At 41.6% G+C, this 27,884-nt stretch overlaps 1 protein-coding gene across 4 annotated transcripts in view; it reads left to right on the top strand.

Moving 5' to 3' along the window:
- LOC124258444 overlaps positions 1-27,662 on the top strand; it is a 54,641-nt gene extending 26,979 nt beyond the window's left edge. For 2 of the 4 annotated variants that reach the window (XM_046692538.1, XM_046692537.1), the window contains 9 exons: positions 10,509-10,553; positions 11,547-11,591; positions 13,870-14,019; positions 17,724-17,780; positions 23,626-23,682; positions 24,115-24,198; positions 25,535-25,591; positions 26,024-26,102; positions 27,454-27,662. In XM_046692538.1, the coding sequence (XP_046548494.1) occupies positions 10,509-10,553; positions 11,547-11,591; positions 13,870-14,019; positions 17,724-17,780; positions 23,626-23,682; positions 24,115-24,198; positions 25,535-25,591; positions 26,024-26,102; positions 27,454-27,538 (659 nt within the window). In that variant the 3' untranslated portion in view covers positions 27,539-27,662. The remainder of the gene's footprint in view (positions 1-10,508; positions 10,554-11,546; positions 11,592-13,869; positions 14,020-17,723; positions 17,781-23,625; positions 23,683-24,114; positions 24,199-25,534; positions 25,592-26,023; positions 26,103-27,453) is intronic. The other 2 variants (XM_046692539.1, XM_046692540.1) reach the window with 2 other exon arrangements.
- Positions 27,663-27,884: the final 222 nt, after the last annotated feature.

The following is a 27,884-nucleotide window of genomic DNA, read 5'->3' as shown; positions in this document are numbered from 1 at the left end:
CTTTAGAGGGAAGTTAAGTTGAAAATAATTGAAAGTGATTTTAACTGCCAATCAGTAAACTCAGTAAGACTTGCCAAAGTACCAAAACACCCTGGCAGTATGGTATCTTTGGAGGGATATACTTTGCCAGACATTTAAACTGGCCGAGGTGTTGACATGGTCTTTCTTTTTTTATCCTTAATATATTTATCTGCACCTTCACACCAGAAACTAGTAATTTTACCATTTGGAGGGATTCCTCAGATACTTCAGATACACGACCCAAATTCTAGAAATATTTGTTGCCATTCTAGGTTACCCTGAGATATAAATCTCAAATATTTTTTTCAAAGTTTGTAGTGCCCTGATAGCCATGGAAAGGTAGCATTACTTTGGCCTGCCTGAGTAACCTTTCCTTCCTTCATTAGACAGCCCTATTAGAGCTGGCGCTATTGAAATACGTGGAGGTAGTTTAATTAGATCTGGCAATATGTAATACAATACATATGTATTGAATAAGTATTTAGTTGGTTGACAAGAGATGTTATTGTGTTAGGTTGGAGAGTTATGAAAAGTCAGGACTGAGCAATGACAATATTGACATGTGAATGTTTCCATCGCAACGCTAGGTACCGTGGTTGTTCTCGAGGAGGCTTTCTCGCTTGAACTCCTTCACCGTGGGAACTTCAATACAGCACATTATATTGAATAAACGGCACGTATACTTCATGTTTACATATACCTCATATGCATATTGTAGCTGTCGCATTGTATAAGGCAATAACAGATGAAGAAGCATAGGTCAACTCCCTCTACTAGTTCCGCGGAAGATACTGTGCCGTGTATGTGACGTAATGACATAAGCTCCGCCCACTCATGAATATTCATGATTTCTGTGCACTTAAGACCATTGTGCGTTTAAGGGCAATAACACAACACCGCGTGTATTGCAGGAAGTACGCCCCCACCCAACCCCTCCTTTGTCGTGAAAGTATATTAAAAGACCATTGAAACTCGGATAAAAATGAAGTGTGCATCCCCGTTTTCTCAATACTGTGCAACCCCCCTTTCTTGAAAAGTTGTATCCCCCCTGACCACGGACCAGTCAAGTGTGATCAGTGTTTATCTCGGCTTGCACAGCAATGTCGGCTACCCATTGGTCAAAACCGGTCACATGTCGTAGATACATTTTTTCTATGTTAAACTGGACTACGCGCGTCCCTAGTAACAACATACCGTCAAGAGTTATCTCCATTGTTTGCATTGTTTATAAACAAACACTAGATGACGACGCAATTTGGTATATTGCAAGGACGTGCATTCATTACATTAGAGCGAGCCTGTCAGTGGAGGCTTCCAATACTGTGTATACATCTTTCCTTTTGGAGTCAATACTCTCAAGAAATTCATGCCACCACTAAGCAAGAGTTGCAATGTATCCACAGTGTACAGAATTCCCTCTATCCATGCCACTGGGGCCGCACTATTGTCGATGTGTCACTTCGCTGCAGCTCAGATTATGGCCTTCACTGAACACACGAGTGTATCACAAACTCTCTGTTTATCAGCGAGTTGGCGATTCTGAGAAAGAACGTATGGGAAAAGCCATCCAGAATAAGCTACTACAAATTCACCTTCTCTTCCCCCATCTTCTACTTGCCCTGCCTTTATACCAACTTAGCGTCCCAAACGTCTCGCTTTCTCGCCCGGTCCGGCAGTCGGCCATGACCCTTCCAAGCAGCGATTATGACCGATGCGTTGACTTCCACTTGAGAGGGGTGCGACAGAAATGCTGTAACTTCTAGGCCACAAATGCCACTATTAGTGTACCATATACAATCTCTGCATTCACTACAAGGATCCATGTGTTGACCTGGTGTAGTCGACACGATGTAGAACATCATGCTTAGTCTAACCTCTGCGAGTGTCGTCTACGAGGCTAGTGCATTCCAATACCGGTTATGCTGACCTAAGCCTCGATACCCGAGTTGATGAAAGTTTCATATTAACAGAGTTTGCACAATTGCTTACATTAGTATATATGTGTTATTAAAGAGTTTTTCAAGATAAAGTTTGACAATGAATCACAGTGTGGATTTTGAACGTTTGATTGCACAGTTTCTAAGGTGGAATGTCTGCGCGAGGTGACGTGACCGTTGAAACCGAAATAAGAAATCGCCGTTTCAGCTACCGCTTTGCTTAATTTGCATAAATACTTTCTTTCAGTCTAGAACCGTTGCACGGAACTAATCCAAACTTTTTTCCTGAATGCATTGATATGAACAAAAACATGGTATGTTCACAAACAAAAAAGCTATATGGAGACAATCAGCCACCATTTTCATTGTCTCCTTCTTTCAGTCAAGATTTAAAGCATTTAGTGAGGGTGCTCGTCGAGATAAATTCGTTACCGTGTGTTCGCTAGTTTGATATAAAGATTTATCATGTGTCCGATTTCGTTCTCGTTCGATACATATAATAACTATCCATATCAAACTCGCAAACACATTCCAACTGTCTTCTCTTAACTACTATGCTCAAACCTATGGGTGGAATGTGACCGATGTATAACTGTCTGGTCTTAGTTACTAAGCTCCCAACTGTGGGTGGTGCGTAACCAGTGTATAAATGTCTGGTTTTTCCTGCTATGCTCCCAACTTTGGGTGGTGCGTGACTAGTGTATAACTGTCTGGTCTTTGCTGCTATCCTCCCAACTGTGGGTGGTACGTGACCAGTGTATAACTGTCTGGTCTTTGCTGCTATGCTCCCAACTGTGGGTGGTGCGTGACCAGTGTATAACTGTCTGGTCTTTGTTGCTATGCTTCCAACTGTGGGTGGTGCGTGACCAGTGTATAAATGTCTGGTTTTTCCTGCTATGCTCCCAACTTTGGGTGGTGCATGACTAGTGTATAACTGTCTGGTCTTTGCTGCTATCCTCCCAACTGTGGGTGGTACGTGACCAGTGTATAACTGTCTGGTCTTTGCTGCTATGCTCCCAACTGTGAGTGGTGCGTGACCAGTGTATAACTGTGGTCTTTGTTGCTATGCTTCCAACTGTGGGTGGTGCCAGTGTATAACTGTCTGGTCTTTGCTGCTATGCTTCCAACTGTGGGTGGTGCGTGACCAGTGTATAACTGTCTGGTCTTTGCGGCTATGCTCCCAACTGTGGGTAGAGCGTCACCAGTGTATAACTGTTTGGTCTTAACTGCTATGCTCCCAACTGTTAGTGGAGAGTGACCAGTATGTAACTGTCAGATTTTTCCTGCTATGTTCTCAAATGTTGGTAGAGAGTGACCAAAGTATAAGTGTCTGGTCTGAGCTCCTATGTTCCCAACTGTTGGTGGAGTGTGACCAGTGTATAACTGTCTGGTGTAAGGTGCTATGCTCCCAACTGTGGGTAGAGCGTGACCAGTGTATAACTGTTTGGTCTTAACTGCTATGCTCCCAACTGTTGGTGGAGTGTGACCAGTGTAAAACTGTCTGGTCTAAGGTGCTATCCTCCCAACTTTGGGTAGAGCGTGACCAGTGTATAAGTGTCTGGTCTTAGCTGCTATCCTCCCAACTGTTGGTGGAGTGTGACCAGTGTATAAGTGTCTGGTCTGAGCTGCTATGCTCCAAAATGTGGGTAGAGCGTGACCAGTGTATAAGTGTCTGGTCTTAGCTGCTATGCTCCCAACTGTCTGGTCTTTACTGCTAAACTCCCAACAAATAGTGGAGAGTGACCAATGTATAACTGTCTAGTCTAAGCTGTTACGCTCCCAACTGTGGGTGGAGTGACCAGTGTATAAGCTGTCTATAGGTCAATGTATAACTGTATGGTCTTATCTGATATGCTCCCAACTGTGGGTGGAGTGTGACCAGTGTATAACTGTCTGGTCTTTCCTGCTATGCTCCCAACTGTCGGTGGAGTGTGACCAATGTATAACTATCTGGTCTGCTATGCTCCCAACTGTTAGTGGTGTGTGACGAGTGTCTAACTGTCTGGTCTTAGCTACTATGCTCCCAACTGTGGGTGGAGCGTGATCAGTGTATAACTGTCTGCTTTTTACAGCTATGCTCCCAAAATATAGTGGAGAGTGATCAATGTATAACTGTATGGTCTTATCTGATATGCTCCCAACTGTGGGTGGAGTGTGACCAGTGTATAACTGTCTGGTCTTTCCTGCTATGCTCCCAACTGTCCAGTGGAAGTGGACCAATGTGATGCCCCAGTGTGATGCAGGCGACGAAACTGTCTGGTCTTAGCTACTATGCTCCCAACTGTGGTGGAGTGTGACCAGTGTATAACTGTCTGGTCTTAGCTGCTATGCTATGCTCCCAATGTATAACTATCTGGTCTGCTGTGTGATCCAACTGTGTATAAAGTGTATAACTGTCTTAGCTGCTATGCTCCCAACTGTGGGTGGAGTGTGACCAGTGTATAACTGTCTGGTCTTTCCTGCTATGCTCCCAACTGTGGGTTGCGATTTTAGTGTGTTTGACCAGTGTATAAGTGTTGAGTGGAGAGTGACTGGTCTGTCAGGTCTGCTATGCTCCCAACTGTTAGTGGAATGTGACCAGTGTATAACTGTCTGGTCTTAGCTACTATGCTCCCAACTGTGGGTGGAGTGTGACCAGTGTATAACTGTCTGTCTTATAACTGTCTGGTTCTTGTTGCTATGCTAACTGTCGGTGGTGCCCAGTGTATAAATGTCTCGTCTAAGCTGTTATGCTCCCAACTCTGGGTAGAGCGTCAACAGTGTATAACTGTTTGTTGTTAACTGCTATCCTCCCAACGGTTGGTGGTGCGTGACCAGTGTATAACTGTCTGGTCTTTGCTGCTATGCTCCCAACTGTGGGTGGTGCGTCACCAGTGGATAACTGTCTGGTCTTTGCTGCTATGCTCCCACCTGTGGGTAGTGCGTGACCAGTGTATAACTGTCTGGTCTTTGCTGCTATGCTCCCATCTGTGGGTGGTGCGTGACCAGTGTATAACTGTCTGGTCTTTGCGGCTATGCTCACAACTTAGGGTAGAGCTTCACTAGTGTATAACTGTTTGGTCTTAACTGATATGCTCCAAACTGTTAGTGGAGAGTGTCCAGTATGTAACTGTCAGGTTTTTTCTGCTATCCTCCCAACTGTGGGTGGTGCGTGACCAGTGTATAACTGTCTGGTCTTTGCTGCTATGCTCCCATCTGTGGGTGGTGCGTGACCAGTGTATAACTGTCTGGTCTTTGCGGCTATGCTCACAACTTAGGGTAGAGCTTCACTAGTGTATAACTGTTTGGTCTTTACTGATATGCTCCAAACTGTTAGTGGAGAGTGTCCAGTATGTAACTGTCAGGTATTTTCTGCTATCCTCCCAACTGTGGGTGGTGCGTGACCAGTATATAAATGTCTGGTCTTAGCTGCTATCCTCCCAACTGTCGGTGGTGCGTGACCAGTGTATAACTGTCTGGTCTTTGTTGCTATCCTCCCAACTGTGGGTGGAGTGTGAAAGTATATAACTGTCTGGTCTTAGCTGCTATTCTCCCAAACTTTGGGTGGTGAGTCACCAGTGTATAACTGGTTGTTGTTAACTGCCATTTTCCCAACGGTTGGTGGAGAGTGACCAGTATATAACTGTCTGGTCTTTGCTGCTATGCTCCCAATTGTGGGTGGTGTGTGACCAGTGTATAACTGTCTAGTCTTTGCTGCTATGCTCCCAACTGTGGGTGGTGTGTGACCAATTTATAACTGTCTGGTCTTTGCTACTATGTTCTAAAATGTTGGTAGAGAGTGACCAAAGTATAAGTGTATGGTCTGAGCTCCTATGTTCCCAACTATTGGTGGAGAGTGACTAGTGTATAACTGTCTGGTCTTTGCTGCTATCCTCCCAACTGTTAGTAGAGCGTGACCAGTGTATAACTTTTTGATCTTAGCTCCTCTGCTCCCAACCGTTAGTTGAGAGTGACCAGTATATAACTGTCTGGTCTTTGCTGCTATGCTCCAAACTGTGGGTGGTGCGTGACCAGTGTATAACTGTCTGTTCTTTGCTGCTATACTCCCAACTGTTGGTGGAGAGTGACCAGTATATAAGTGTATGGTCTTAGCTGCTATGCTCCCAATAGTGGGTGGAGTGTAACCAGTGTATAAGTGTCTGGTCTTAGCTGCTATGCTCACAACTGTCGGTGGAATGTGACAAGTGTATAAGTGTCTGGTCTTAGCTGTTATGTTCCCAACTGTAGGTGGAATGTGAATAGTGTATAAGAGTGGGGTCTTAGCTACTATGCTCACAACTGTGGGTGGAATGTGACAAGTGTATAAGTGTCTGGTCTTGGCTGCTATGCTCACAACTTTCGATGTAATATGACCAGTGTATGAGTGGCTGGTCTTAGCTGCTATGCTCCCAACTGTCAGTGGAATGAGAACAGTGTATAAGTGTCTGGTCTTAGCTGCTATGCTCCCAACTGATGGTGGAGTGTGACCAGTGTATACATGTCTGGTCTCAACTGCTATGCCCCCAACTGTGGGGGGAGTGTGACCAGTGTATAACTGTCTGGTCTTAGCTACTATGCTCCCAACTGTCGGTGAAATGTGACCAGTGTATAAGTGTCTGGTCTTAGCTGCTATGTTCCCAACTGTCGATGGAATGTGACCAGTGAATAACTGTCTGGTCTTAGCTACTATACTGCCAGGTGTGGGTTCAATGTGACCAGTGTATAAGTGTCTGGTCTTAGCTGCTATGCTCCGAACTGTTGGTGGAATGTGATCTGTATATAACAGACTGGTCTTAGCTGCTATGCTCCCAACTGTAGGTGGAGTGTGACCAGTGTATACCTGTCTGGTCTTAGCTGTTATGCTCCCAACTCTGGGTAGAGCGTCAACAGTGTATAACTGTTTGTTGTTAACTGCTATCCTCCCAACGGTTGGTGGTGCGTGACCAGTGTATAACTGTCTGGTCTTTGCTGCTATGCTCCCAACTGTGGGTGGTGCGTCACCAGTGGATAACTGTCTGGTCTTTGCTGCTATGCTCCCAACTGTGGGTGGTGTGTGACCAGTGTATAACTGTCTGGTCTTAGCTACTATATGCTCCCAACTGTGGGTGGTGCGTGACCAGTGTATAACTGTCTGGTCTTAGCTGCTATGCTCCCAACTGTGGGTGGAGCGTGACCAGTGTATAACTGTCTGGTCTTAGCTGCTATGCTCCCAACTGTGGGTGGAGCGTGACCAGTGTATAACTGTCTGGTCTTAGCTACTATATATGCTCCCAACTGTGGGTGGTGCGTGACCAGTGTATAACTGTCTGGTCTTAGCTACTATGCTCCCCAACTGTGGGTGGAGCGTGACCAGTGTATAACTGTCTGGTCTTAGCTACTATATGCTCCCAACTGTGGGTGGAGCGTGACCAGTGTATAACTGTCTGGTCTTAGCTACTATGCTCCCAAACTGTGGGTGGTGAGTGCGTGACCAGTGTATAACTGTCTGGTCTGACCAGTGTACTATGTCCCAAACTGTGGGTGGAGCGTGACCAGTGTATAACTGTCTGGTCTTAGCTACTATATGCTCCCAACTGTGGGTGGAGTGTGACCAGTGTATAACTGTCTGGTCTTAGCTTACTATGCTCCCAACTGTGGGTGGTGTGTGACCAGTGTATAACTGTCTGGTCTTTAGCTACTATATGCTCCCCAACTGTGTGGAGTGGAGTGTGACAGTGTATAACTGTCTGGTCTTAGCTACTATATGCTCCCAACTGTGGGTGGAGTGTGACCAGTGTATAACTGTCTGGTCTTAGCTACTATATGCTCCCAACTGTGGGTGGAGTGTGACCAGTGTATAACTGTCTGGTCTTAGCTACTATATGCTCCCAACTGTGGGTGGAGTGTGACCAGTGTACGACTGTCTGGTCTTAGCTACTATATGCTCCCAACTGTGGGTGGAGCGTGACCAGTGTATAACTGTCTGGTCTTAGCTACTATATGCTCCCAACTGTGGGTGGAGGTGACCAGTGTATAACTGTCTGGTCTTAGCTACTATATGCTCCCAACTGTGGGTGGAGTGTGACCAGTGTATAACTGTCTGGTCTTAGCTACTATATGCTCCCAACTGTGGGTGGAGAGTGACCAGTGTATAACTGTCTGGTCTTAGCTACTATATGCTCCCAACTGTGGGTGGAGTGTGACCAGTGTATAACTGTCTGGTCTTAGCTCCTATGCTCCCAACTGTCGGTGGAGTGTGACTAGTGTATAACTGTCTGGTCTTAGCTACTATATGCTCCCAGCTGTGGGTGGAGCGTGACCAGTGTATAACTGTCTTGTCTTAGCTGCTATGCTCCCAACTGTGTGTGGTGCGTGACTAGTGTATAACTGTCTGGTCTTAGCTACTATATGCTCCCAACTGTGGGTGGAGTGTGACCAGTGTATAGTGTACTGTCTGGTCTTAGCTACTATGCTCCCCAACTGTGGGTGGAGTGTGACCAGTGTATAACTGTCTGGTCTTAGCTACTATATGCTCCCCAACTGTGGGTGGTGCGTGACCAGTGTACGACTGTCTGTCTGACCAGTCTGTCTGGTCTTAGCTACTATGCTCCCAGCTGTGGGTGGTGCGTGACCAGTGTATAACTGTCTGGTCTTAGCTAGCTACTATATGCTCCCAACTGTGGGTGGAGTGTGACCAGTGTATAACTGTCTGGTCTTAGCTACTATGCTCCCAACTGTGGGTGGAGCGTGACCAGTGTATAACTGTCTGGGTCTTAGCTACTATATGCTCCCAGCTGTGGGTGGAGTGTGACCAGTGTATAACTGTCTGGTCTTAGCTGCTATGCTCCCAACTGTGGGTGGAGTGTGACCAGTGTATAACTGTCTGGTCTTAGCTGCTATGCTCCCAACTGTGGGTGGAGTGTGACCAGTGTATAACTGTCTGGTCTTAGCTGCTATGCTCCCAACTGTGGGTGGAGTAATACAGTGATGCAGAAGTAGCCAGATAATGATTGCAAATCATTTAAAAAGACGTATGTGTTCCACATGCACAAGTCTGAAGTGTTTTGGCGTTTGAATCAAACGTGGTGCTGGTGCGTTTCAGCACCCTTTTTTTCGCTATTTTGACGATGTTTTATTTCACTCAAACTCAATGAATATTGAATCAGTTGCTCCACTGCATATTTCATCATGTCGATTAAAGTGCCCATTAAGCACACAAAAAGTTACATTTACCTTAGAGTATAAATGTCATCACCACGTTTAAGTTTATCCATGACTCAATTTTAGGGTGTTCCCATACTTTTTGTTTGAAGTATATAGACTATACCTTTATTGTATTCAGGTATAACTTCATAATTATTCTCTCAACAGCTTGGCTTAGTGCAACGAAATCCTGTCTCTCGGACATTATAAAAGGTACGTTAATAGTTTCTCCAATGTGGACCAACTCAGATGTACATATTTGATCCAGCGTCTACAGAAACTGTCTTTTGAAAACATGTGGGTTTTTTTTTGTATAGGTTTGGTCTAAACTGCTATGCTCAAAACTGTGGGTGTAGTTTGACCAGTATATAACTGTCTGGTCTAATCTGCTGTGCTCCCAACTGTGGGTTGAGGTTGACCAGTGTATAACTGTCTGGTCTAATCTGCTGTGCTCCCAACTGTACATACATTATGACCCGTGTATAACTGTATTATCGTAGCTCCGATGCTCCTAATGATGGGCGGAGTGTGACCAGTTAGTGTATATTTGTCTGTTCTAAGCTACTATGCTCACAACTGCGGGTGTAGTGTGACCAGTGTATAACTGTCTGGTCTTCACTGCTATGCTCTGAACTGTGGGTGGAGTGTGACCAGTGTATAACTGTCTGGTCTTCACTGCTATGCTCTGAACTGCGGGTGTAGTGTGACCAGTGTATAACTGTCTGGTCTTCACTGCTATGCTCTGAACTGTGGGTGGAGTGTGACCAGTGTATAACTGTCTGGTCTTCACTGCTATGCTCTGAACTGCGGGTGTAGTGTGACCAGTGTATAACTGTCTGGTCTTCAATGCTATGCTCTGAACTGTGGGTGGAGTGTGACCAGTGTATAAGTTTTTGTTCTTCGCTGCTATGCTCCCAATGGTGGGCGGAGTGTGACCAGTGTATAACTGTCTGGTCACAGCTGCTATGCTCCCAACTGTGAGTGGAGTGTGTAACTGGAGAGGAGTAATACAGTGATGCAGAGTAGCCAGATAATGATTGCAAACCATTAAAAGAAAGTATGTGTTCCACATGCACAAGTCTGAAGTGTTTTGGCGTTTGAATCAAACGTGGTGCTGGTGCATTTCAGCACCCTTTGTTTCGCTATTTTGACGATGTTTCAAACTCAATGAATATTGACTCAGTTGCTCCACTGCATATTTCATCATGTCGATTAAAGTGCCCATTAAGCACACAAAAAGTTACATTTACCTTAGAGTATAAATGTCATCACCACGTTTAAGTTTATCCATGACTCAATTTTAGGGTGTTCCCATACTTTTTGTTTGTAGGATATATAATATACCTTTATTGTATTCAGGTATAACTTCATAATTATTCTCTCTAACAGCTCGGCTCAGTGCAACGAAATCCTGTCTCTCGGACATTATAAAAGGTACGTTAATAGTTTCTCAAATGTGGACCAACTCAGATGTACATATTTGATCCACCGTCTACAGAAACTGTCTGTTGAAAACAGGTGGGTTTTATTTTGTATAGGTTTGGTCTAAACTGCTATGCTCCCAACTGTGGGTGGAGGGTGACCAGTGCATAACTGTCCGGTCTTGGCTACTATGCTCAAAACTGTGGGTGTAGTTTGACCAGTATATAACTGTCTTGTCGGTCTAAGCTGGTATGCTCCCAACTGTGGGTCGAGGGTGGCCAGTGTATAACTGTCTTCTCTTAGCTGCTATGCTCTCAACAGTGGGTTGCGTGTGACCAGTGTGTAAGTGTCTAGTCGCAGCTGCTATACTCGCAATTGTGGGTGGAGTATGACCAGTTTATAACGGTTTGGTCATAGCTCCTATGCTCCAAATGACGAGCGGAGTGTCACGATTGTATAACTGTCTGGTCTAATCTGCTGTGCTCCCAACTGTGGGTTGAGGTTGACCAGTGTATAACTGTCTTGACTAAGCTGCTATTCTCCCAACTGTACGTACATTGTGACCAGTGTGTAACTGTATTATCGTAGCTCCTATGTTCCTAATGATGGGCGGAGTGTGACCAGTGATATAGCTGTCTGGCCTTAGCTGCTATTCTCCCAACTGTGGATGGACTGTGTTCCACATGCACAAGTCTGAAGTGTTTTGGCGTTTGAATCAAACGTGGTGCTGGTGCGTTTCAGCACCCTTTTTTAGCTATTTTGACGATGTTTCATTTCACTCAAACTCAATGAATATTGAATCAGTTGCTCCACTGCATATTTCATCATGTCGATTAAAGTGCCCATTAAGCACACAAAAAGTTACATTTACCTTAGAGTGTAAATGTCATCACCACGTTTAAGTTTATCCGTGACTCAATTTTAGGGTGTTCCCATACTTTTGATAGTATATATAATATACCTTTATTGTATTCAGGTATAACTTCATAATTATTCTCTCAACAGCTCTGCTCAGTGCGACGATATCCTATCTCTGGGACATTATAAAAGGTACGTTAATAGTTTCTCCAATGTGGACCAACTCAGATGTACATATTTGATCCAGCGTCTACAGAAACTGTCTTTTGAAAACATGTGGCTTTGGGTTTTTTGTGCATAGGTGACCTGGTTTTAGTTGATGAAATAGCAAGCCTGTGTTGTTACACTGCATGGATTGTATGAGATCAGAACACATGGTCTACACTGGTGACGTGATTGTGTGGTACCCCACGTGTTCTTAACACTTCAACACAACCTTCAAGCTGTTCGTCTATTTTTGTGTTTCTTTATTGGAATTGCAGTGATTCCAACATAAAGCTTAACCGCAAACGTATAAACTGTGGTTAATACAAGACTTAATATATGCCTCTATATTTTTAAGAGGAAAACAGTCAATACATCACTTTCATGGAAGAATTACTTATGTTTGAGATATTCCTATCATTCAAAAGATTACAACTTCAGTAGAGATATTCAGATACCTGGTAAAGCAATTTTAAAATCCTTGAATGCTTTATTCTGATGTTAATCACTTAAGTGTAAACAGAAAAGGTTGACTAACTGAAGACACACGATGTTCACATCATTGAGTCTGTACTGTAGTCCTCGCCACTTGAAACATATGTTCGTAATACTTCATGATTAGCTTTGTTAACATATTTACAACCAGGATAAGACTCGACAGTCAAGTGGCTATATTTCACTTGAACAGGGTAAATAGCCCTTTAGATAATTCATATGCATGTTTCCTTTTTCTGTTCGTGATAGTAATGTACATATCCTAGATATGACTGGAGTGTTTGGTATTTTGAGTCCTCGTACAAAGCCTACCACAGCACAACGTGTTCGCGGTTATAGTCTGTTTGCAGTGAAAATGTACCGATGAATTTCACTTTAAACAAAAAAGTAAATCAAACAAAGTGAAATAAAGATTGCGAATCCTCATAATTTTACCTTGCCAATTGAACATTTAAATTTCAGAATGTTATTCAACTTAGGATGAAAGTTGTTTTACAAACGATCACAGTTTGAAATCGCTATTATTGGTTTATATTAAAAGGGGGTAAGCGCAGTAGTTGGAACAGTGAAACAAATGCACGTGCGGTACGTGATGAGTGTTAACGCTACTTATTCTCGGTGTTTCATTTGATGAACATACCCCCTTCTAATACAAACCAATAACAGCGATTTGAAACTATGATCGTTTGTTCAACAACTTTTATCCTAAGTCGAATAACATTCTGAGATTTATATGTTCAATTGGCAAGGTAGAATTATGAGGATTGGCAATTTTAATTTCACTTTATTGGATTTACGTTTGTTTCGTTTAATTAAGATTCCACGCTCATTTAGCTGAACTATGTAATTACTTCATAGAGTGATCTTAGAATGATATGTAACAAATATAGTTAATCAGGGTATGTTCAAGTTCACCCCTGGTGAAAGGGGCGGTTTGTGTGCTTCTTTTGTATTACCTGTACGACGGGCGATCATGATGGAGCAGCACGATCTCTGACCACGATAGTGCAAAGAGTCACTGTTATCTGTGTAATTAACATTCTTTTTGTGGTGTTTGTTTGTTTTGTTGTTTGTTTAACGCCGCAAACAGCAATTTTCTGACTATATGGCGGCTCATCGATATGAAAGCACACAGGATCAGTTAAAGTTGTTGTTTGAATAAATCCGAAACTAATCATTGTATCGAGGAATATGAGTGAGACTTTTGACCTAAATATGGAACGACTGATTCGTATTTGTATTATTCTCTGGAGATACGGCCATGATAAATTATGTGAAGACATTCAAATTTCCCATATATTTCTCTTGAAACACATCACAACAATGAATGTATCAAAGAGTTCAAGTAAAATGAAATTATAAAAAAATCTGAAAACCTTTGTTGCCCGTCAGCAAATTCTTTTCACATAGAAATTCGTTCGAGCTTTCAAACGAAACTGATTGTAAGGTCGTTCCCATTATGCATTCGAAGAAGGTTGTGCGTGAACATATCTCTTGACACCGATAGCCCGTATGTGGTACCACTTGTGCGTTTCCGATGCCGTTGAGTTAGAACCCCAGAATCTCCAGGACAGTTATCCCTTTAGCATCTAATCCTTGATCATATCGTTGTAGGCATCTATGACCTGTGAAATAGTTGACATAGTGTTATTAATGGTATTAAGACCCAATTCACTCGTTTTAGGATACATTTTCATCTAATTAAATTAGTATCTTTGCTCATTGACGTCTCTTTTATCAAATATAATATGCACACTCTCCTCACCTGCAGGTATCCTTAAACAATGGATTTGGCGACTTGCTCGGGCTATTCTCGGATTCTTGGTTCTTGGTATTTTGGGAGCAGTAGCAGGTTTGTTCAGAGTCATCTTACTGCAGAGTATTGATTCGATTCCAGTATTGGACTCAAACCCAGGAAATGGTAAAATATGCACTTAACTAAGAAAGGATATTGTCAAATTAAACATAGTATATTATGTTAAACTTGAAAACTTTCCAACAGGCATTGTGTTTTTTATAGTTTATGATCGTATAAATAACTATAATCGATGACATGCTCACCCATCCCTCTCCAATACACATGCCCTCGTGTCTTTGCGAGGATTAAAGATTTTTAAAAATATATTTTGAAAAATTTAGATGACCCCCGGCTCGAAATGCTTCACAGTACAATACAAGTAGTCATATTATGATGGTTCTATTACAGGGTATCCTATGGGCTTATTTTGGCTTAATTCCTCTCCTAGCGTCCAGTGAAAAATCATTTGATGTCCCGACGACCTCGCCAGCCTAGACCCGTTAAACTCGCACTGTGACTGTCAGCCATCCCGACATTGAAATGGTAGAGCATTGGACTGACAATACTTATCAAGAGCACAAAAATGGTCAGGACTACTGGGATTGGTACTAACTTTTTGCATGTTTCCCCCAGCAAAACATTTGGTAGTTCCAATGTATAGCACTACATATGGCAACCGAAACGACTTTCCAACAAATGGGTCTGCGGATCGAAAAGTCTGTAGGAGCACATCTACTCCTAGAAAATACTGTAGACAGCAATCTTGTGTCGGATATCGCCGGTGTCGACTATCTTGCTGGCAATCTCGGTAGAACAAATCTACAACCTTTGGAAGGTCTACCTACATTCGTAGACGATATATCGTGTTTGGCTACCTGCAGCGCCAAAGACTGCAGAATTCTGGCCACGAGAATCTCCATTTGCAGTACAACTGTGGAGCAATATGGAGCACCATCACTAGAGTAGAGAGAAAACTGGAAAGAAAAGCGAAAGACAAATTGGCAAGAACTACATCGGGAAGAAGGCATATGCTCTATTAAGTAGCAAGATAGAGCGTTTCTGAAATACCCATTGGCGAGCTACAAGCGTCGATTTCTTAAACTAATGCGCCGACTACTACTAGTACCACGGCTGTGGACTGTATTCTATCGACTGTACAAGAGATTTCTCTGGTGTACTGGACATGGCGACTGGTGGGATACCTTTGGAAGAAACAAGGTTTCGAGAGCAAGGAGACTTGTCTTCTGCTATGCAGTCGAACAGTCCAACAATGCTAGACAATACGGGCAGTGTTGGGGCTAACGTCTGTACTTGGGTCCGAGACCTGGAATGGCTATACCATGCGAACAGAAACTCTACAACAAGGTTGTTTCAAGTTTGTAAGCAGGAGAGAGTCCGAGAACAGATCGGTGGACATCTGACGAATATGTGGATTGCCCAAACCAACACTTGTGTGAAAACTTTCCTGCATCCAGGCGTGCAAGCCCGTGGTTGTACTCGCATAGAAGTTTACGCTCGCGCACATCCACACAACTTTCGGAAGAAATAGCAAAGCGATTTGGTAGAACAAACTCAAGAGATGGTATCTCCTCCAGACACCAACTTGTTTGGAGTACAACCACCAGCAAAACAATGGGAAAACCTATCGAAATGTCTAGACCACTGTCTTGTTCTGGCAGATAAGCCCACAGGGCACCATATTAGTAGTGACCGCTTGGTATGCACATTTGGAGACAGGTAGAATTTCTGGGATCCGTTATTGCTTCTACAAAGAACAGATGGCGATGCTACGTGGGGAGAAAGTGATAGAATGGGCTGCAGCAGATTTTTAGGTTCCAAGCATGTCCAATATTTTTGGGTAGATATAGCTCCGCTCCAGATACTGGTGTGGAGCTAGGTCCACTACAATACAAAAGGATCCAGATGCCAAAAACGCGATACTGTCTGCGGTAGTAGAAGCCCAACCCAGCTACATCCAAATGGAGCCGATCCAAGTATTCTATTGCCTTCTTGCAAGACAGTAGAGTGGAAATGGAGAACAACCAAATGTAGCAGCATGGGCAAGGCTTCTTCCAAATTCCAACTACAGGAAGTACCAGAGATTGCAAAAGACAGAGAAGTATATTCTGGATCTGCTGGGGATCGAGGAAAACGATTGCAAAAATACAACAAGCAGCACGCGTGGAAGAATGGAGAAGAGAAGCATGGGCTATCCTAGAAGCAGAAAGACAGCACGTCAGATAGAACAAGAGCAGCGTAGAGAAAAAGAACTGGAACAACTAGGAGAAATAGTAAGGGAGAACAAGGAATACACAAAGAGATCGAAAGAAGCTCGCAAAGAGGTAGAAACAGCTCTATAAAACACACAAACGAAGAAAATAGCAGACGTTGCAAATACTGCATGGTCTATTCTAGGATGCTGCAAACATCTGGAAGGGCAAACAGCCAGCAGAGTAGTCTTGTTGCAAAAAGGTGTAGAAATGCCAATAGTGGTTTGGGCAAACAACAGATTGGAGCATGTGCTGGAAGAGAACCACGACTTTGTGGAGACCACTACGGACAAATACGGACGAAAATAGTGTTGGATACCAAGAGGCTTTGCCAGCAACGAAGAATACCCTGTTGGCCTGCACACCCTGTTGGCCAGAACCCACCAGAACTTTCCAGAAAGATGGAAGGACCATATTCTGGAATCCCTTTGACGTAGTCGTTGCCCAAGATCCTAGAAAGCTATCTTCTATAGAAACCGAAGAGATGAAGCAAGACTACAGCGACCTGCTGAGCGAAAAATGCAAACCATAGTGGTAGAGACTGCAAAAGCCCCCACTCCCAAAGGGATACAACCAAACTTCTAGATGTCGAGCCTGGAAAATAGACATTTGCAGAAGGAGAAAGCAAGGGTGTATTGTATCTACTGCTGGTGGGAGATGGGAACCCAACCACAGACATCGAGAAATACCGAGGATACTGATGTCTCCCACGCTAAAAAAAATCACTATTTTTGACTGGGCGTGGGAGGAATTAAGCCAAAATAGGTCCCCTAGGGTGCCCTGTAATAGAACCATCATTATACCAACTACTATACATCATGACAAGGCCAGACACTTCCTGTGCACCCCACCCGCTCCATGCATGGTTTAAAAACTTAATGTAAGATGGATGATTGGACTATCAGCACCATTCATGACACCAACCAATTCTTTACTGTTATTTCTGCAAGTCGATAGAAACCGATTTTGACTCTCAACTTCTTGATCATGACACAAATGGATGACTATATGTCCGCTTTTAGCGGGGTCACAATTGAAGCAATCCCTCTGGCAGGCGGGTGGGGTGCATTGAGTTCCTAGCCTTGCCATTATGTAACGTACTGTGTGAAGCATTTCGAGTCAAGAGGTCATTTCAAAAAATGCCAATATTTTAACCCTTAATCTTAAGCGGACCACGGGGCCTGTGCTCCAAGGAAACTCAATTTTAGATCATGTACATGAGTTTGTTGTTGAGATGATTTGGATAGTGAAGCCTTTCCAAAGCTTGCAAAATGTATTGAGTAAAATCGTGATCTGAAATCGTCGAATGGTGACGAAAGTTTTCAATAGAATCCAACTCTGATATCTTTCCACTATGGGAGAGAGAGTTATTGTCATCGGTGTCATTTGAATCTTTTGTTTGCCCAAAACAGCAAATATCCGGCTATATGGATATCGCATTAATATGAAATCGCAGAGGATCCGCTAAAGGTGTTGTTGGAATTTATCCGAATAGAAACTCATTATTGTAATGGGGAATATCAGAAGACTATTGACCTAAATATGTATCCTTTTCAGGATTTGCTGTGCTGGGGAAACTATCTGATTATGGAGGTATAATGGAAGTCTGGACTGGTATTTGTATTATTCTGTACATTGTGGCGATACGGCGATGATAAATGATAAATTGAAGACAATTAAATTTCGTATCTATTTCTCATGAAACGGATCATGACATGTGTGCATTACCAGTTGAAGGACCTGATTAATAAGAAAAATGACATAGAATATGTAATAACTGTAAATCTAACAATGAATTTGTCAAAGGGTTCATGTGAAATGGAAATATAAAAATATCTGAAAATCGGTTGCCCATCTAATCTTTGATCATATTCTTGTAGACATCTATGTCCCGCGAAACTATTAAAATAGTGTTATAAATGGCCTTAAAACCCCAACTCACTCGGTTTAAGATATATTTTTTGGTGTTTTGGGAGCAGTAGCAGGTTTGTTCAGAGTGACAATGGTTTCCGGGTCATTTTACTGCAGTGTTTGCACCTGGACTTACAACATCGGTGATACATGTCTCACACCTGTAGCGAGTGTATCAGGTATTTACATAAGCAGTTGTACACGTCGCACACCTGTTGCATGTTTATCAAGCATGTAACTGAACTGCAAGCAGAGTGGAACACACTCTCCTTTTTCTCGTCAAGTGCAACCATGTTTCACAAATCCGCTAATTTTATGAAGAGAATATCTCAAATACATCCACCAATTATATCTGTATGTTTATTAACTTGAAAACTTTAGAACTGTCTCTGACCTGAAGTTCATATCCAAAATACTCGGGAGACCTGTTAACATTTGTCTCCAGGGGTGCTTACTTTTATGTGTTTTCACTTTTGGATAAATTCAATCGGCCTACAGACTGAACCACAGTACAGAGCCAGCTCACCGGGGTATCCTGCGGACTTCTCCTGACTATTCATCGCTCTTGCTTGACCTTCCGCCGACAGGCCACCACCAACTCCTTCTGGAGAGAGTCAAGGAACAATTTGGAATTGTTATCTCAAGTTTCTTTTCAGCAATAGTCTCCTTTTTGGTATCTCACAGAAGTTCCTCTCAAAGTTGCAAAGCACAGCCGCCAGAATCATCAGCGGAACATCTAAACATTCTCATATCACACCTGTCATAGAAGACCTGCACCGGCTTCCTGTCAAATCAAGAATTGCTTTTAAATTGTTGTGGTTTGTTTGCCAATGTCTCCATACTGCAAGTCCAGAATACCTACAGGTCCTCCTCATCCCTTGTATCCCAGAAAAAACAGCTCCGGTCTCAAAATCAGAACCTCGCTATAAACTTTAAGCATTTGGAAGGAACTCATTTGCTTGTTCTGCCCCTCTACTGTAGAACCCTCTCCCTTTGGCCATAAAATCAGCAGTTGGCTTTACCCCTTTCAAACACTTGCTGAATTTTACAGATTAAGATGAACATGCATCAGAGGGGTTTCGGGTGATCCTGGCACAGTCAGGCTGACCATCAGCTCAGGGCCCTTGCCCTCTGTACATGCAGCCGAGACAGCAAATGGGACTTCTCCCATGAAAAGGTGCCAAGTGAAAAACACCAAGAACTTTCCGGAGAATATGTACATTCACCACTGCAACCTTCTACATTATCCAGAGTGTCAGAAGGACTGTGCTCCCGGTGGAGAACCTGGACACTCTCCTGATTTGCGCCAAGACATCAACGGGGAGTCTGACAACAGTGTACCTGGGATGCAAGCGAGATATTTCAAAGGCGAGGTCCGCATATTTATCATGCTTTTCCTGAATTTTGCCAATCACGTTGCTGTCAAAAGGGGCAGAAAATTCAAAAACATTAACAAATTCATTGGCTCTATCAAAAAGGACAAGATCGGGTTTGTTGGTTGGAATTCTTCTGAGGCTGTATATGGGCATATTCCAAAGAAGTTTAGAAGCATCATTTTCCATAACGCCCTGGATATGTTCAGGGTCGTACCACGAATGGACCTCAGAGTCAAAGCCACAGATATGGCAAAGACTATAGAAGCCGCGAGCGATGCCATCATGTCTTTTAAGAAATTCTGTTTGTGCCAATGAAGGGCATCCACTGACAAGGTGTTTGACAGTTTCTGTAAATTCATTACGTAGTCGACATTTCATGTTAATATTTTCTTTAAGAATCACATTTTGGCGATAGCAAGTGGGAAGTGACTGGTCCTGAGCAGCAAAACGGAAGCCCTAAGTTTTACGTTTAAGACCAGCCGACTTTATCCAGGTGAAGGAGTCGATTGGATTGCTATTCTGTTCCACACACTGGCTGTACACATGATGCAATGGCTTCTTAGAAAAGCTTCTCCACAAATGACCGACTCTGGGCAGACTACATCGCGAGCAACAAAATCATCCTCAAATTTCAGATTCTGTCCAACAACCTTGGCACGCGTAAATAGCTGTGGAATTCATTGCTTTCATCATGAGTTTATGAGTCTTGACATACATCACAAAAGGATCATCCGATAAATAAATATGTGCTAAAGTACCTGATGAAGGAGTAAGCAAGGAAGTTGACATCTATAAATCTTGCTTTTCTTGTGCTAAAGTACACAAAAAATTCTATCATGAAAAGGTAGCGCCTAGACATTCATCAAACCCGACCTCCAGAATTGGGAAGGTACTGTGTGACCTTTGCAGAACCATATGGAGAACATCGCCTGTAATCCCGCAAAAGCCCGAGTAGAAGCAGTGAAATACAATTAGGACTGTGTATTGCCCCAAGTTTTGTATTCGGGATATATTGCAATACACTCTTCTGTATTATGCGATAATGTGCAATATATTGTGAAAGAACAGTTATTGAGATCTGTCCACTTTGGTAAAAATTATTTTACCTTCAAATTGAATCACAGTCTATGCTGAGGCAACCATTGTGCATTGTATAGCTTCTTTTAAAGTGAAGAAAAGGAAAATCCAGAACATTCTTCTGTTTATATTTCTATTTTAAAACAGCAGGGATCGACACTCACTAAAACATTTATCTGGCCCTCAGGGCTAGTGGATTTTGCATGTCACTAGTCCTTTCCAAACCAAAAAGTACTAGCCCTACGCTTTACTATGAAAGAACTTTCAACAAAGTCTTTCTTTTTAATTGTAACTGCTGTCCAAAGGAAAGTTAAGCGGCTGATAAATGTATGAGGTTCTTATTTCATATATGGACAAATTCAACTGAAAGGCAGCTACACCATGTTCTCCATCTACCCACCCATACTATTATACTTTAAATTCTTTAAACAGCAAAGGATGTTGAATTTCAAATAATTTAAAGAGTTATAGAAGTTACTGTACACATCTGTATTGCTCAAGAAAAGATTAATTGAAGTCACAATCATGTGACATGACTTTGAAGTGCACATTCTAATAAAAACCATTCTTTATGTACCATTGTCTTTGAATAAAAGTATATGTCATTACCTACCCTATTTTATGAATGACGTTTGGTACACATTCACATAAAAAATGAAAGTTAAGCAAAGAGCACTCATGATGGGCAAAAGATCATCTGTGTATCAGGCAAAGTACTTTCTTTACACTAACTAGAATGATGAAAAATGAAACATGAGAAACATAACCTTATAATGAGATAGAAGCCTACGTTTATCACGGAAAATATCAGCGTGTGAAACATTTTTGCTATATCATGCACCATTTAAAAGTTTTAGGTCTAATCCAACTGTTGATAAATACTAAAGGTATGTTTATCATATTATTCAAATAAAACAACTTCAACTTAAATAAATTTATTCCTAGAAGTAATACAAATTTACACACTTAAAATGTCCATATAAATCAATAATATCACAGTAACCTTGCCAGGAGTATGTTGTTGTAAGAAAGCTTTGATTTTGCTCGGATAAAGAGTGGTTTCTAATGGCTAGCTGCCAACTTACAGTCTGCTTTAAGGTTAGTGTGATTGGTAAAATCATGCTACAAATAAATTCAATCATATTACAGCAGTGGATATTGTCCTCATAAATCCAAAACTTTAGACAAGCGTTTTGGGTACAGTAATGCTATTCTGAAAGTGTTAAGTAACAAATGCGCCATATATACGTGAATTATGGAACTTATTGGACGATCGTATTGGTAGGTGATGCGACCTTAATGCAAATGTTTTCTCATTAAACATCGTGGTCCGAAAGATGAAGATCAAGGTGACGAAAGCCGAGATGTCACTTGACTTACATCACATGATCGCGACGAAAAGATGGATATAGTAACTTAGATAATATACGTTTGACAACTTTTATGAAAACTGTTGATTTTTTTAATAGTTTATTCAATTTAATGATTTCTCGAAGCGTCCATACTTTGCTCTTTTTGGCATTTTTTAAGTGGACCCGTTGCCAATCATTTGGAAAGACTTCAAGCCCAATCCCACCACCACCCATATTACCTGAATATACATATGTATCTTTTTCCTCACCATTAAAATTTAGGGGTATACAGGCGGAATACTTAAATATTTGGTGGTATACCGGTCGTCATAAACGTATCCCGATACGTAATTGTTACAATTTCAGCGCTAGAAGTAATGGTGTTTGGACACAGGGGAGCTGTTGCCAATGCAGGTTTCGAATGCCATCAGGCCCTAGAACTGTATTAGATTGGACTTATTAATAACACTTTTCAGGCAATCTGGTGAGATGTAACAGACAAACGACCCCGTTATTTTGTCATACACTGCGTGATTGTAATCACGGACCCATGGTGCCTAAAGATTACAGGCGCCGAGTACAGACCACAACTATTTCTAGAACCTTTCATTGGCATCCATGGGAGGTCGTTTATCATGTTCACCATCAGCCGTTGTCTTGAGTTGCTGCAAAAAATGCTTTTCATTATTTCTCGAGTTTATTGTGTTTTATATATTTGTTGCTCTTTTCCCATATTTTCTTTTTCTCTGTCTAAACCTTCAATTTTGCCTTAAGGAAATCCACAATTTGGAGAAGTACTTTTTCTCTCGTTGTCTTGTATTGTAACTTTCTCCAAATTGTCTTTTGCCTTTTAGACTCTGGGTTTCCTCACGGTCTTATTTTAAGGCACATCTTGACTTTGTGTGCTGGTTTCCACAGCGTATGTTCATATCCTCGATCTTACTCAACCTCCAACAGAACTAGTGTTTTATAAAGTCATTGCCATTTTCATAGCTAGCAATAGCCATGGATGTAGCTGTGCCAATATTTACTTGTCAGAGGAGTACACAAAGGGGTACCTGATCTAGACTATCAGTTGTCGGACATCCATTTCTGTGCGAGCCTCGGCGGCTGAGTGTGTACATCAATCCCTTCGTCGTGTCTCTCTCTGAGAGTATGGATTCGAATCTAGTAGGGCTCCCAAACCCAAGAAATGGTAAAATGTGTACTTAACAAAGAAAGGGTATTCCCAAATTAAACATATGTTAAAGTTTACCACTTTCCAAAAACCATTGTGTTTTCATGATTTAAGTTTGTACAATTCAGTAATCGATGATAATATACACACCTCCCTCTCCAATAGCCAATTTCAAATCATACATACAAGCTAGATGTGTATGATTTAGGGTATCCAAGCCATTCCAAAGCTTGCAAAATGTACTGAGTAAAATTGCGACCAACTCGTCCGGGACAGTCATCTCGTTGGTTACAGAAAGGGGCGAATGGTAACGAATGTTTTCAATAAAATCCCACTCTGATATCTTTCCACTGTGGTGGACAGAGTTACTGTCATCGGTGTCATTTTAGTGTTTTGTTTGTTGTTCAACGCTGCAAACAGCAAATCTCCAGCCATATGGACATCGCATTAATATGAAAACGCAGAGGATCCGCTAAAAGTGTTGTTGGAATTTATCCGAATAGAAACTCATTATTGTAGTGGGGAATATCAGGAGACTATTGACCTAAATATGTATCCTCTTTCAGGATTTGCTGTACAGTGGACGCTAACTAATTATGGACGTATAGTGGAACTGTTGACTGGTATTTGTATTATTCTGTACATTGTGGAGATACGGCCACGATAAATAATTATTTGAACACAATCAAATTTCGTATCTATTTCTCATCAAACGGATCATGACTTGTGTACAGTACCAGTTGAAGGATCCGATTAACCTGAAAAATGACATAGAATGTGTAATAATTGAAAATCAAACAATGAATGTATCAAAGGGTTCATGTGAAATGGAAATATAAAAATATCTGAAAATCGGTTGCCCATCTAATCGTTGATCTTATCCTTGTAGACATCTATGACCCGCGAAAGTATTAAAATAGTGTTATAAATGACCTTAAAACCCCAACTCTCTCGGTTTAGGATACATTGTCACGTAATTAAATTAGCATCTTGTGTTTGTATTCATTGACGTCTCTTCTATCGAAATATAATCTGCAAATCCTCTTCATCTGCAGGTGTTCTTGAAAAATCGACTTGGCCAATCAATTGCTGTGGGCATTCTCGGATTCTGGTGTTTTGTATTTCGATATCAGAACCAGGTTTGTTCAGAGTGACAATGTTTTTTGGGTCATTATACTGCAGTGTTTGCACCTGTACTTACAACACAGGTGATACATGTCTCACACCTGTGGCGAGTCTATCAGGTTTCTACATAAGCAGTTGTACATGTCGCACACCTGTAAGGTGTTTGTCAAGCATATAGATGAACTGTAAGAGGAGTGGAACACACTCTCCTTTTTCTCGAGAAGTGCAACCATGTTTCACAAATCCGCTAATTTAGTGAAGAGAATATCTCAAATATATATCCACCAATTTTATATGTATCTTTATTAGTTTTGATAATTTGAGACAAAAGAGGCAACTGGCAAATTTATCTTTTTCTATAAGCCATCGGCCATGGGCACCAAACCAATTTACATTGGTCAGGGAGGTGCACAAAGTATGTGACCTAGACTACGAATGCTTGACTTCCACTTTTGTTGAAGCCTTGGTGGTCATTTGTCTTGTGTGTAGGTTATATCGCTGACTTTGTGTGCTGGTTTCCACAGCGTATGTTCATATCCTCGATCTTACTCAACCTCCAACAGATCTAGTGTTTATAAAGTCATTGCCATCTCATAGCTTTCGGCCATGGATGTAGCTGTGCCAATATTTACTTGTCAGAGGAGTACACAAAGGGGTACCTGATCTAGACTATCAGTTGTCGGACATCCATTTCTGTGTGAGCCTCGGCGGCTGAGTGTGTACATCAATCCCTTCGTCGTGTCTCTCTCTGAGAGTATGGATTCGAATCTAGTAGGGCTCCCAAACCCAAGAAATGGTAAAATGTGTACTTAACAAAGAAAGGGTATTCCCAAATTAAACATATGTTAAAGTTTACCACTTTCCAAAAACCATTGTGTTTTCATGATTTAAGTTTGTACAATTCAGTAATCGATGATAATATACACACCTCCCTCTCCAATAGCCAATTTCAAATCATACATATCAGCTAGATGTGTATGATTTAGGGTATTCAAGCCATTCCAAAGCTTGCAAAATGTACTGAGTAAAATTGCGACCAACTCGTCTTATTCCGGGACAGTCATCTCGTTGGTTACAGAAAGGGGCGAATGGTAACGAATGTTTTCAATAAAATCCCACTCTGATATCTTTCCACTGTGGTGGACAGAGTTACTGTCATCGGTGTCATTTTAGTGTTTTGTTTGTTGTTCAACGCTGCAAACAGCAAATCTCCAGCCATATGGACATCGCATTAATATGAAAACGCAGAGGATCCGCTAAAAGTGTTGTTGGAATTTATCCGAATAGAAACTCATTATTGTAGTGGGGAATATCAGGAGACTATTGACCTAAATATGTATCCTCTTTCAGGATTTGCTGTGCAGTGGACGCTAACTAATTATGGACGTATAGTGGAACTGTTGACTGGTATTTGTATTATTCTGTACATTGTGGAGATACGGCCACGATAAATAATTATTTGAACACAATCAAATTTCGTATCTATTTCTCATCAAACGGATCATGACTTGTGTACAGTACCAGTTGAAGGATCCGATTAACCTGAAAAATGACATAGAATGTGTAATAATTGTAAATCAAACAATGAATGTATCAAAGGGTTCATGTGAAATGGAAATATAAAAATATCTGAAAATCGGTTGCCCATCTAATCGTTGATCATATCCTTGTAGACATCTATGACCCGCGAAACTATTAAAATAGTGTTATAAATGACCTTAAAACCCCAACTCTCTCAGTTTAGGATACATTGTCACGTAATTAAATTAGCATCTTGTGTTTGTATTCATTGACGTCTCTTCTATCGAAATATAATCTGCAAATCCTCTTCATCTGCAGGTGTTCTTGAAAATCGATTTGGCCAATCGCTGGGTCATTCTCGGATTCTGGGTGTTTTGTATTTCGGCAGCAGTAGCAGGTTTGTTCAGAGTGACAATGTTTTTCGGGTCATTATACTGCAGTGTTTGCACCTGTACTTACAACACAGGTGATACATGTGTCACACCTGTGGCGAGTGTATCAGGTTTTTACATAAGCAGTTGTACATGTCGCACACCTGTAGCGTGTTTATCAAGCATGTAACTGAACTGTAAGAGGAGTAGAAAACACTCCCTTTTTGCTATTCAAGGACAACCATGTTTCACAAATCCGCTAATTTATGAAGAGAATATCTCAAATATATCCACCAATTTTATATGTACCTTTATTAGTATTGATAATTTGAGACAAAAGAGGCAATTGGCAAATTTATCTTTTTCTATAAGCCATCGGCCATGGGCGCCAAACGAATTTACATTGGTCAGGGAGGTGCACAAAGTATGTGACCTAGACTACGAATGCTTGACTTCCACTTTTGTTGGAGCCTTGGTGGTCATTTGTCTTGTGTGTAGGTTATATCGCTGACTTTGTGTGCTGGTTTCCACAGCGTATGTTCATATCCTCGATCTTACTCAACCTCCAACAGAACTAGTGTTTATAAAGTCATTGCATTTTCATAGCCTTCGGCCATGGAAGCTGTGCCAATATTTACTTGTCAGAGGAGTACACAAAGGGGTACGTGATCTAGACTATCAGTTGTCGGACATCCATTTCTGTGCGAGCCTCGGCGGCTGAGTGTGTACATCAATCACTTCGTTGTGTCTCTCTCTGAGAGTATGGATTCGAATCTAGTAGGGCTCTCAAACCCAAGAAATGGTAAAATGTGTAGTAAACTAAGAAAGGGTATTCCCAAATTAAACATATGTTGAAATTTACCACTTTCAGCAAGATGAGAATATATAATTTAGGGCCATCAAGTCTAAAGGTTTATTCCAAAGCTTTCAAAATGTATTTAATAAAATCCTGACCAACATGTGTTATTGCTTCATGTTGGTTTTGGTCGAATGGTGGCCGATGTTTTTTTAATAAAGCGATTAAGGATATGCCAACCAATAATTTCACAAATGTATTGAAATTAAAAATCCTTTTTTATTTCTTCCTACCGAAATTATATCTTCAACGATAAAATACATTAAAAGCATGTCAATACTTAACATAACCATTTAGTTTTCTTTAAAAATATTATTTTTCGTATATTGTTTTTGACGGTATTGAAAATAAAGTAAAAAGACACCTGCTTAAGAAGGCAGTTAAATTACGTGCATTATTCTTCCTAAAATTTACATTGAAATTTTTGAAAAAGAAATTATTTGATAACAGCTTTGGCGCGGTTCTCTTTTATCGGAATTTTCCCCACCTGTTGGTGTATATATATTTTGCTTCTTTGGCAGGGAGTCTGTTGTTCTACTGGGAGATCGACAGGTACAAGTCTATGGTTGGTGCCTTGATTGGCTTGACGGAGAAAGAAAGGGATAACTTGGTCTCAAAGATTCATAGATTGATTTGTTCGCCGAAGAAGGAGAATCTCACATGCTTCATCACAACCCACTATCGCAGAAAAAAGTTATTACGTATCCTGTTTGACTACACTGAACCTTCATTGCCGGATCCAAGGGAGGGGTGTGGGGGTGGGTGGGATGGTGTGTGTGTGTATGTGTGTGTGTGTCTATGTTTGTTCACGGGGTTCGAATCCCCACCCCTCCCCTTTGAAAATGACTAACCGACGCACACACCAACAACCCCCACCCCCACCCCTTCCACCCCTTTTGAAAATTATTGGATCCGCCTATGAACCTTCACACATATAGTGAACTTATAGCCT

The sequence above is a fragment of the Haliotis rubra genome, unplaced genomic scaffold (assembly GCF_003918875.1).
Source record: "Haliotis rubra isolate DU_JTF1 unplaced genomic scaffold, ASM391887v1 Scf693, whole genome shotgun sequence".
Taxonomy (NCBI): domain Eukaryota; kingdom Metazoa; phylum Mollusca; class Gastropoda; order Lepetellida; family Haliotidae; genus Haliotis; species Haliotis rubra.
The sequence above is the reverse complement of the archived record's forward strand: the minus strand, read 5'-3'. Positions and strand labels throughout refer to the sequence as shown.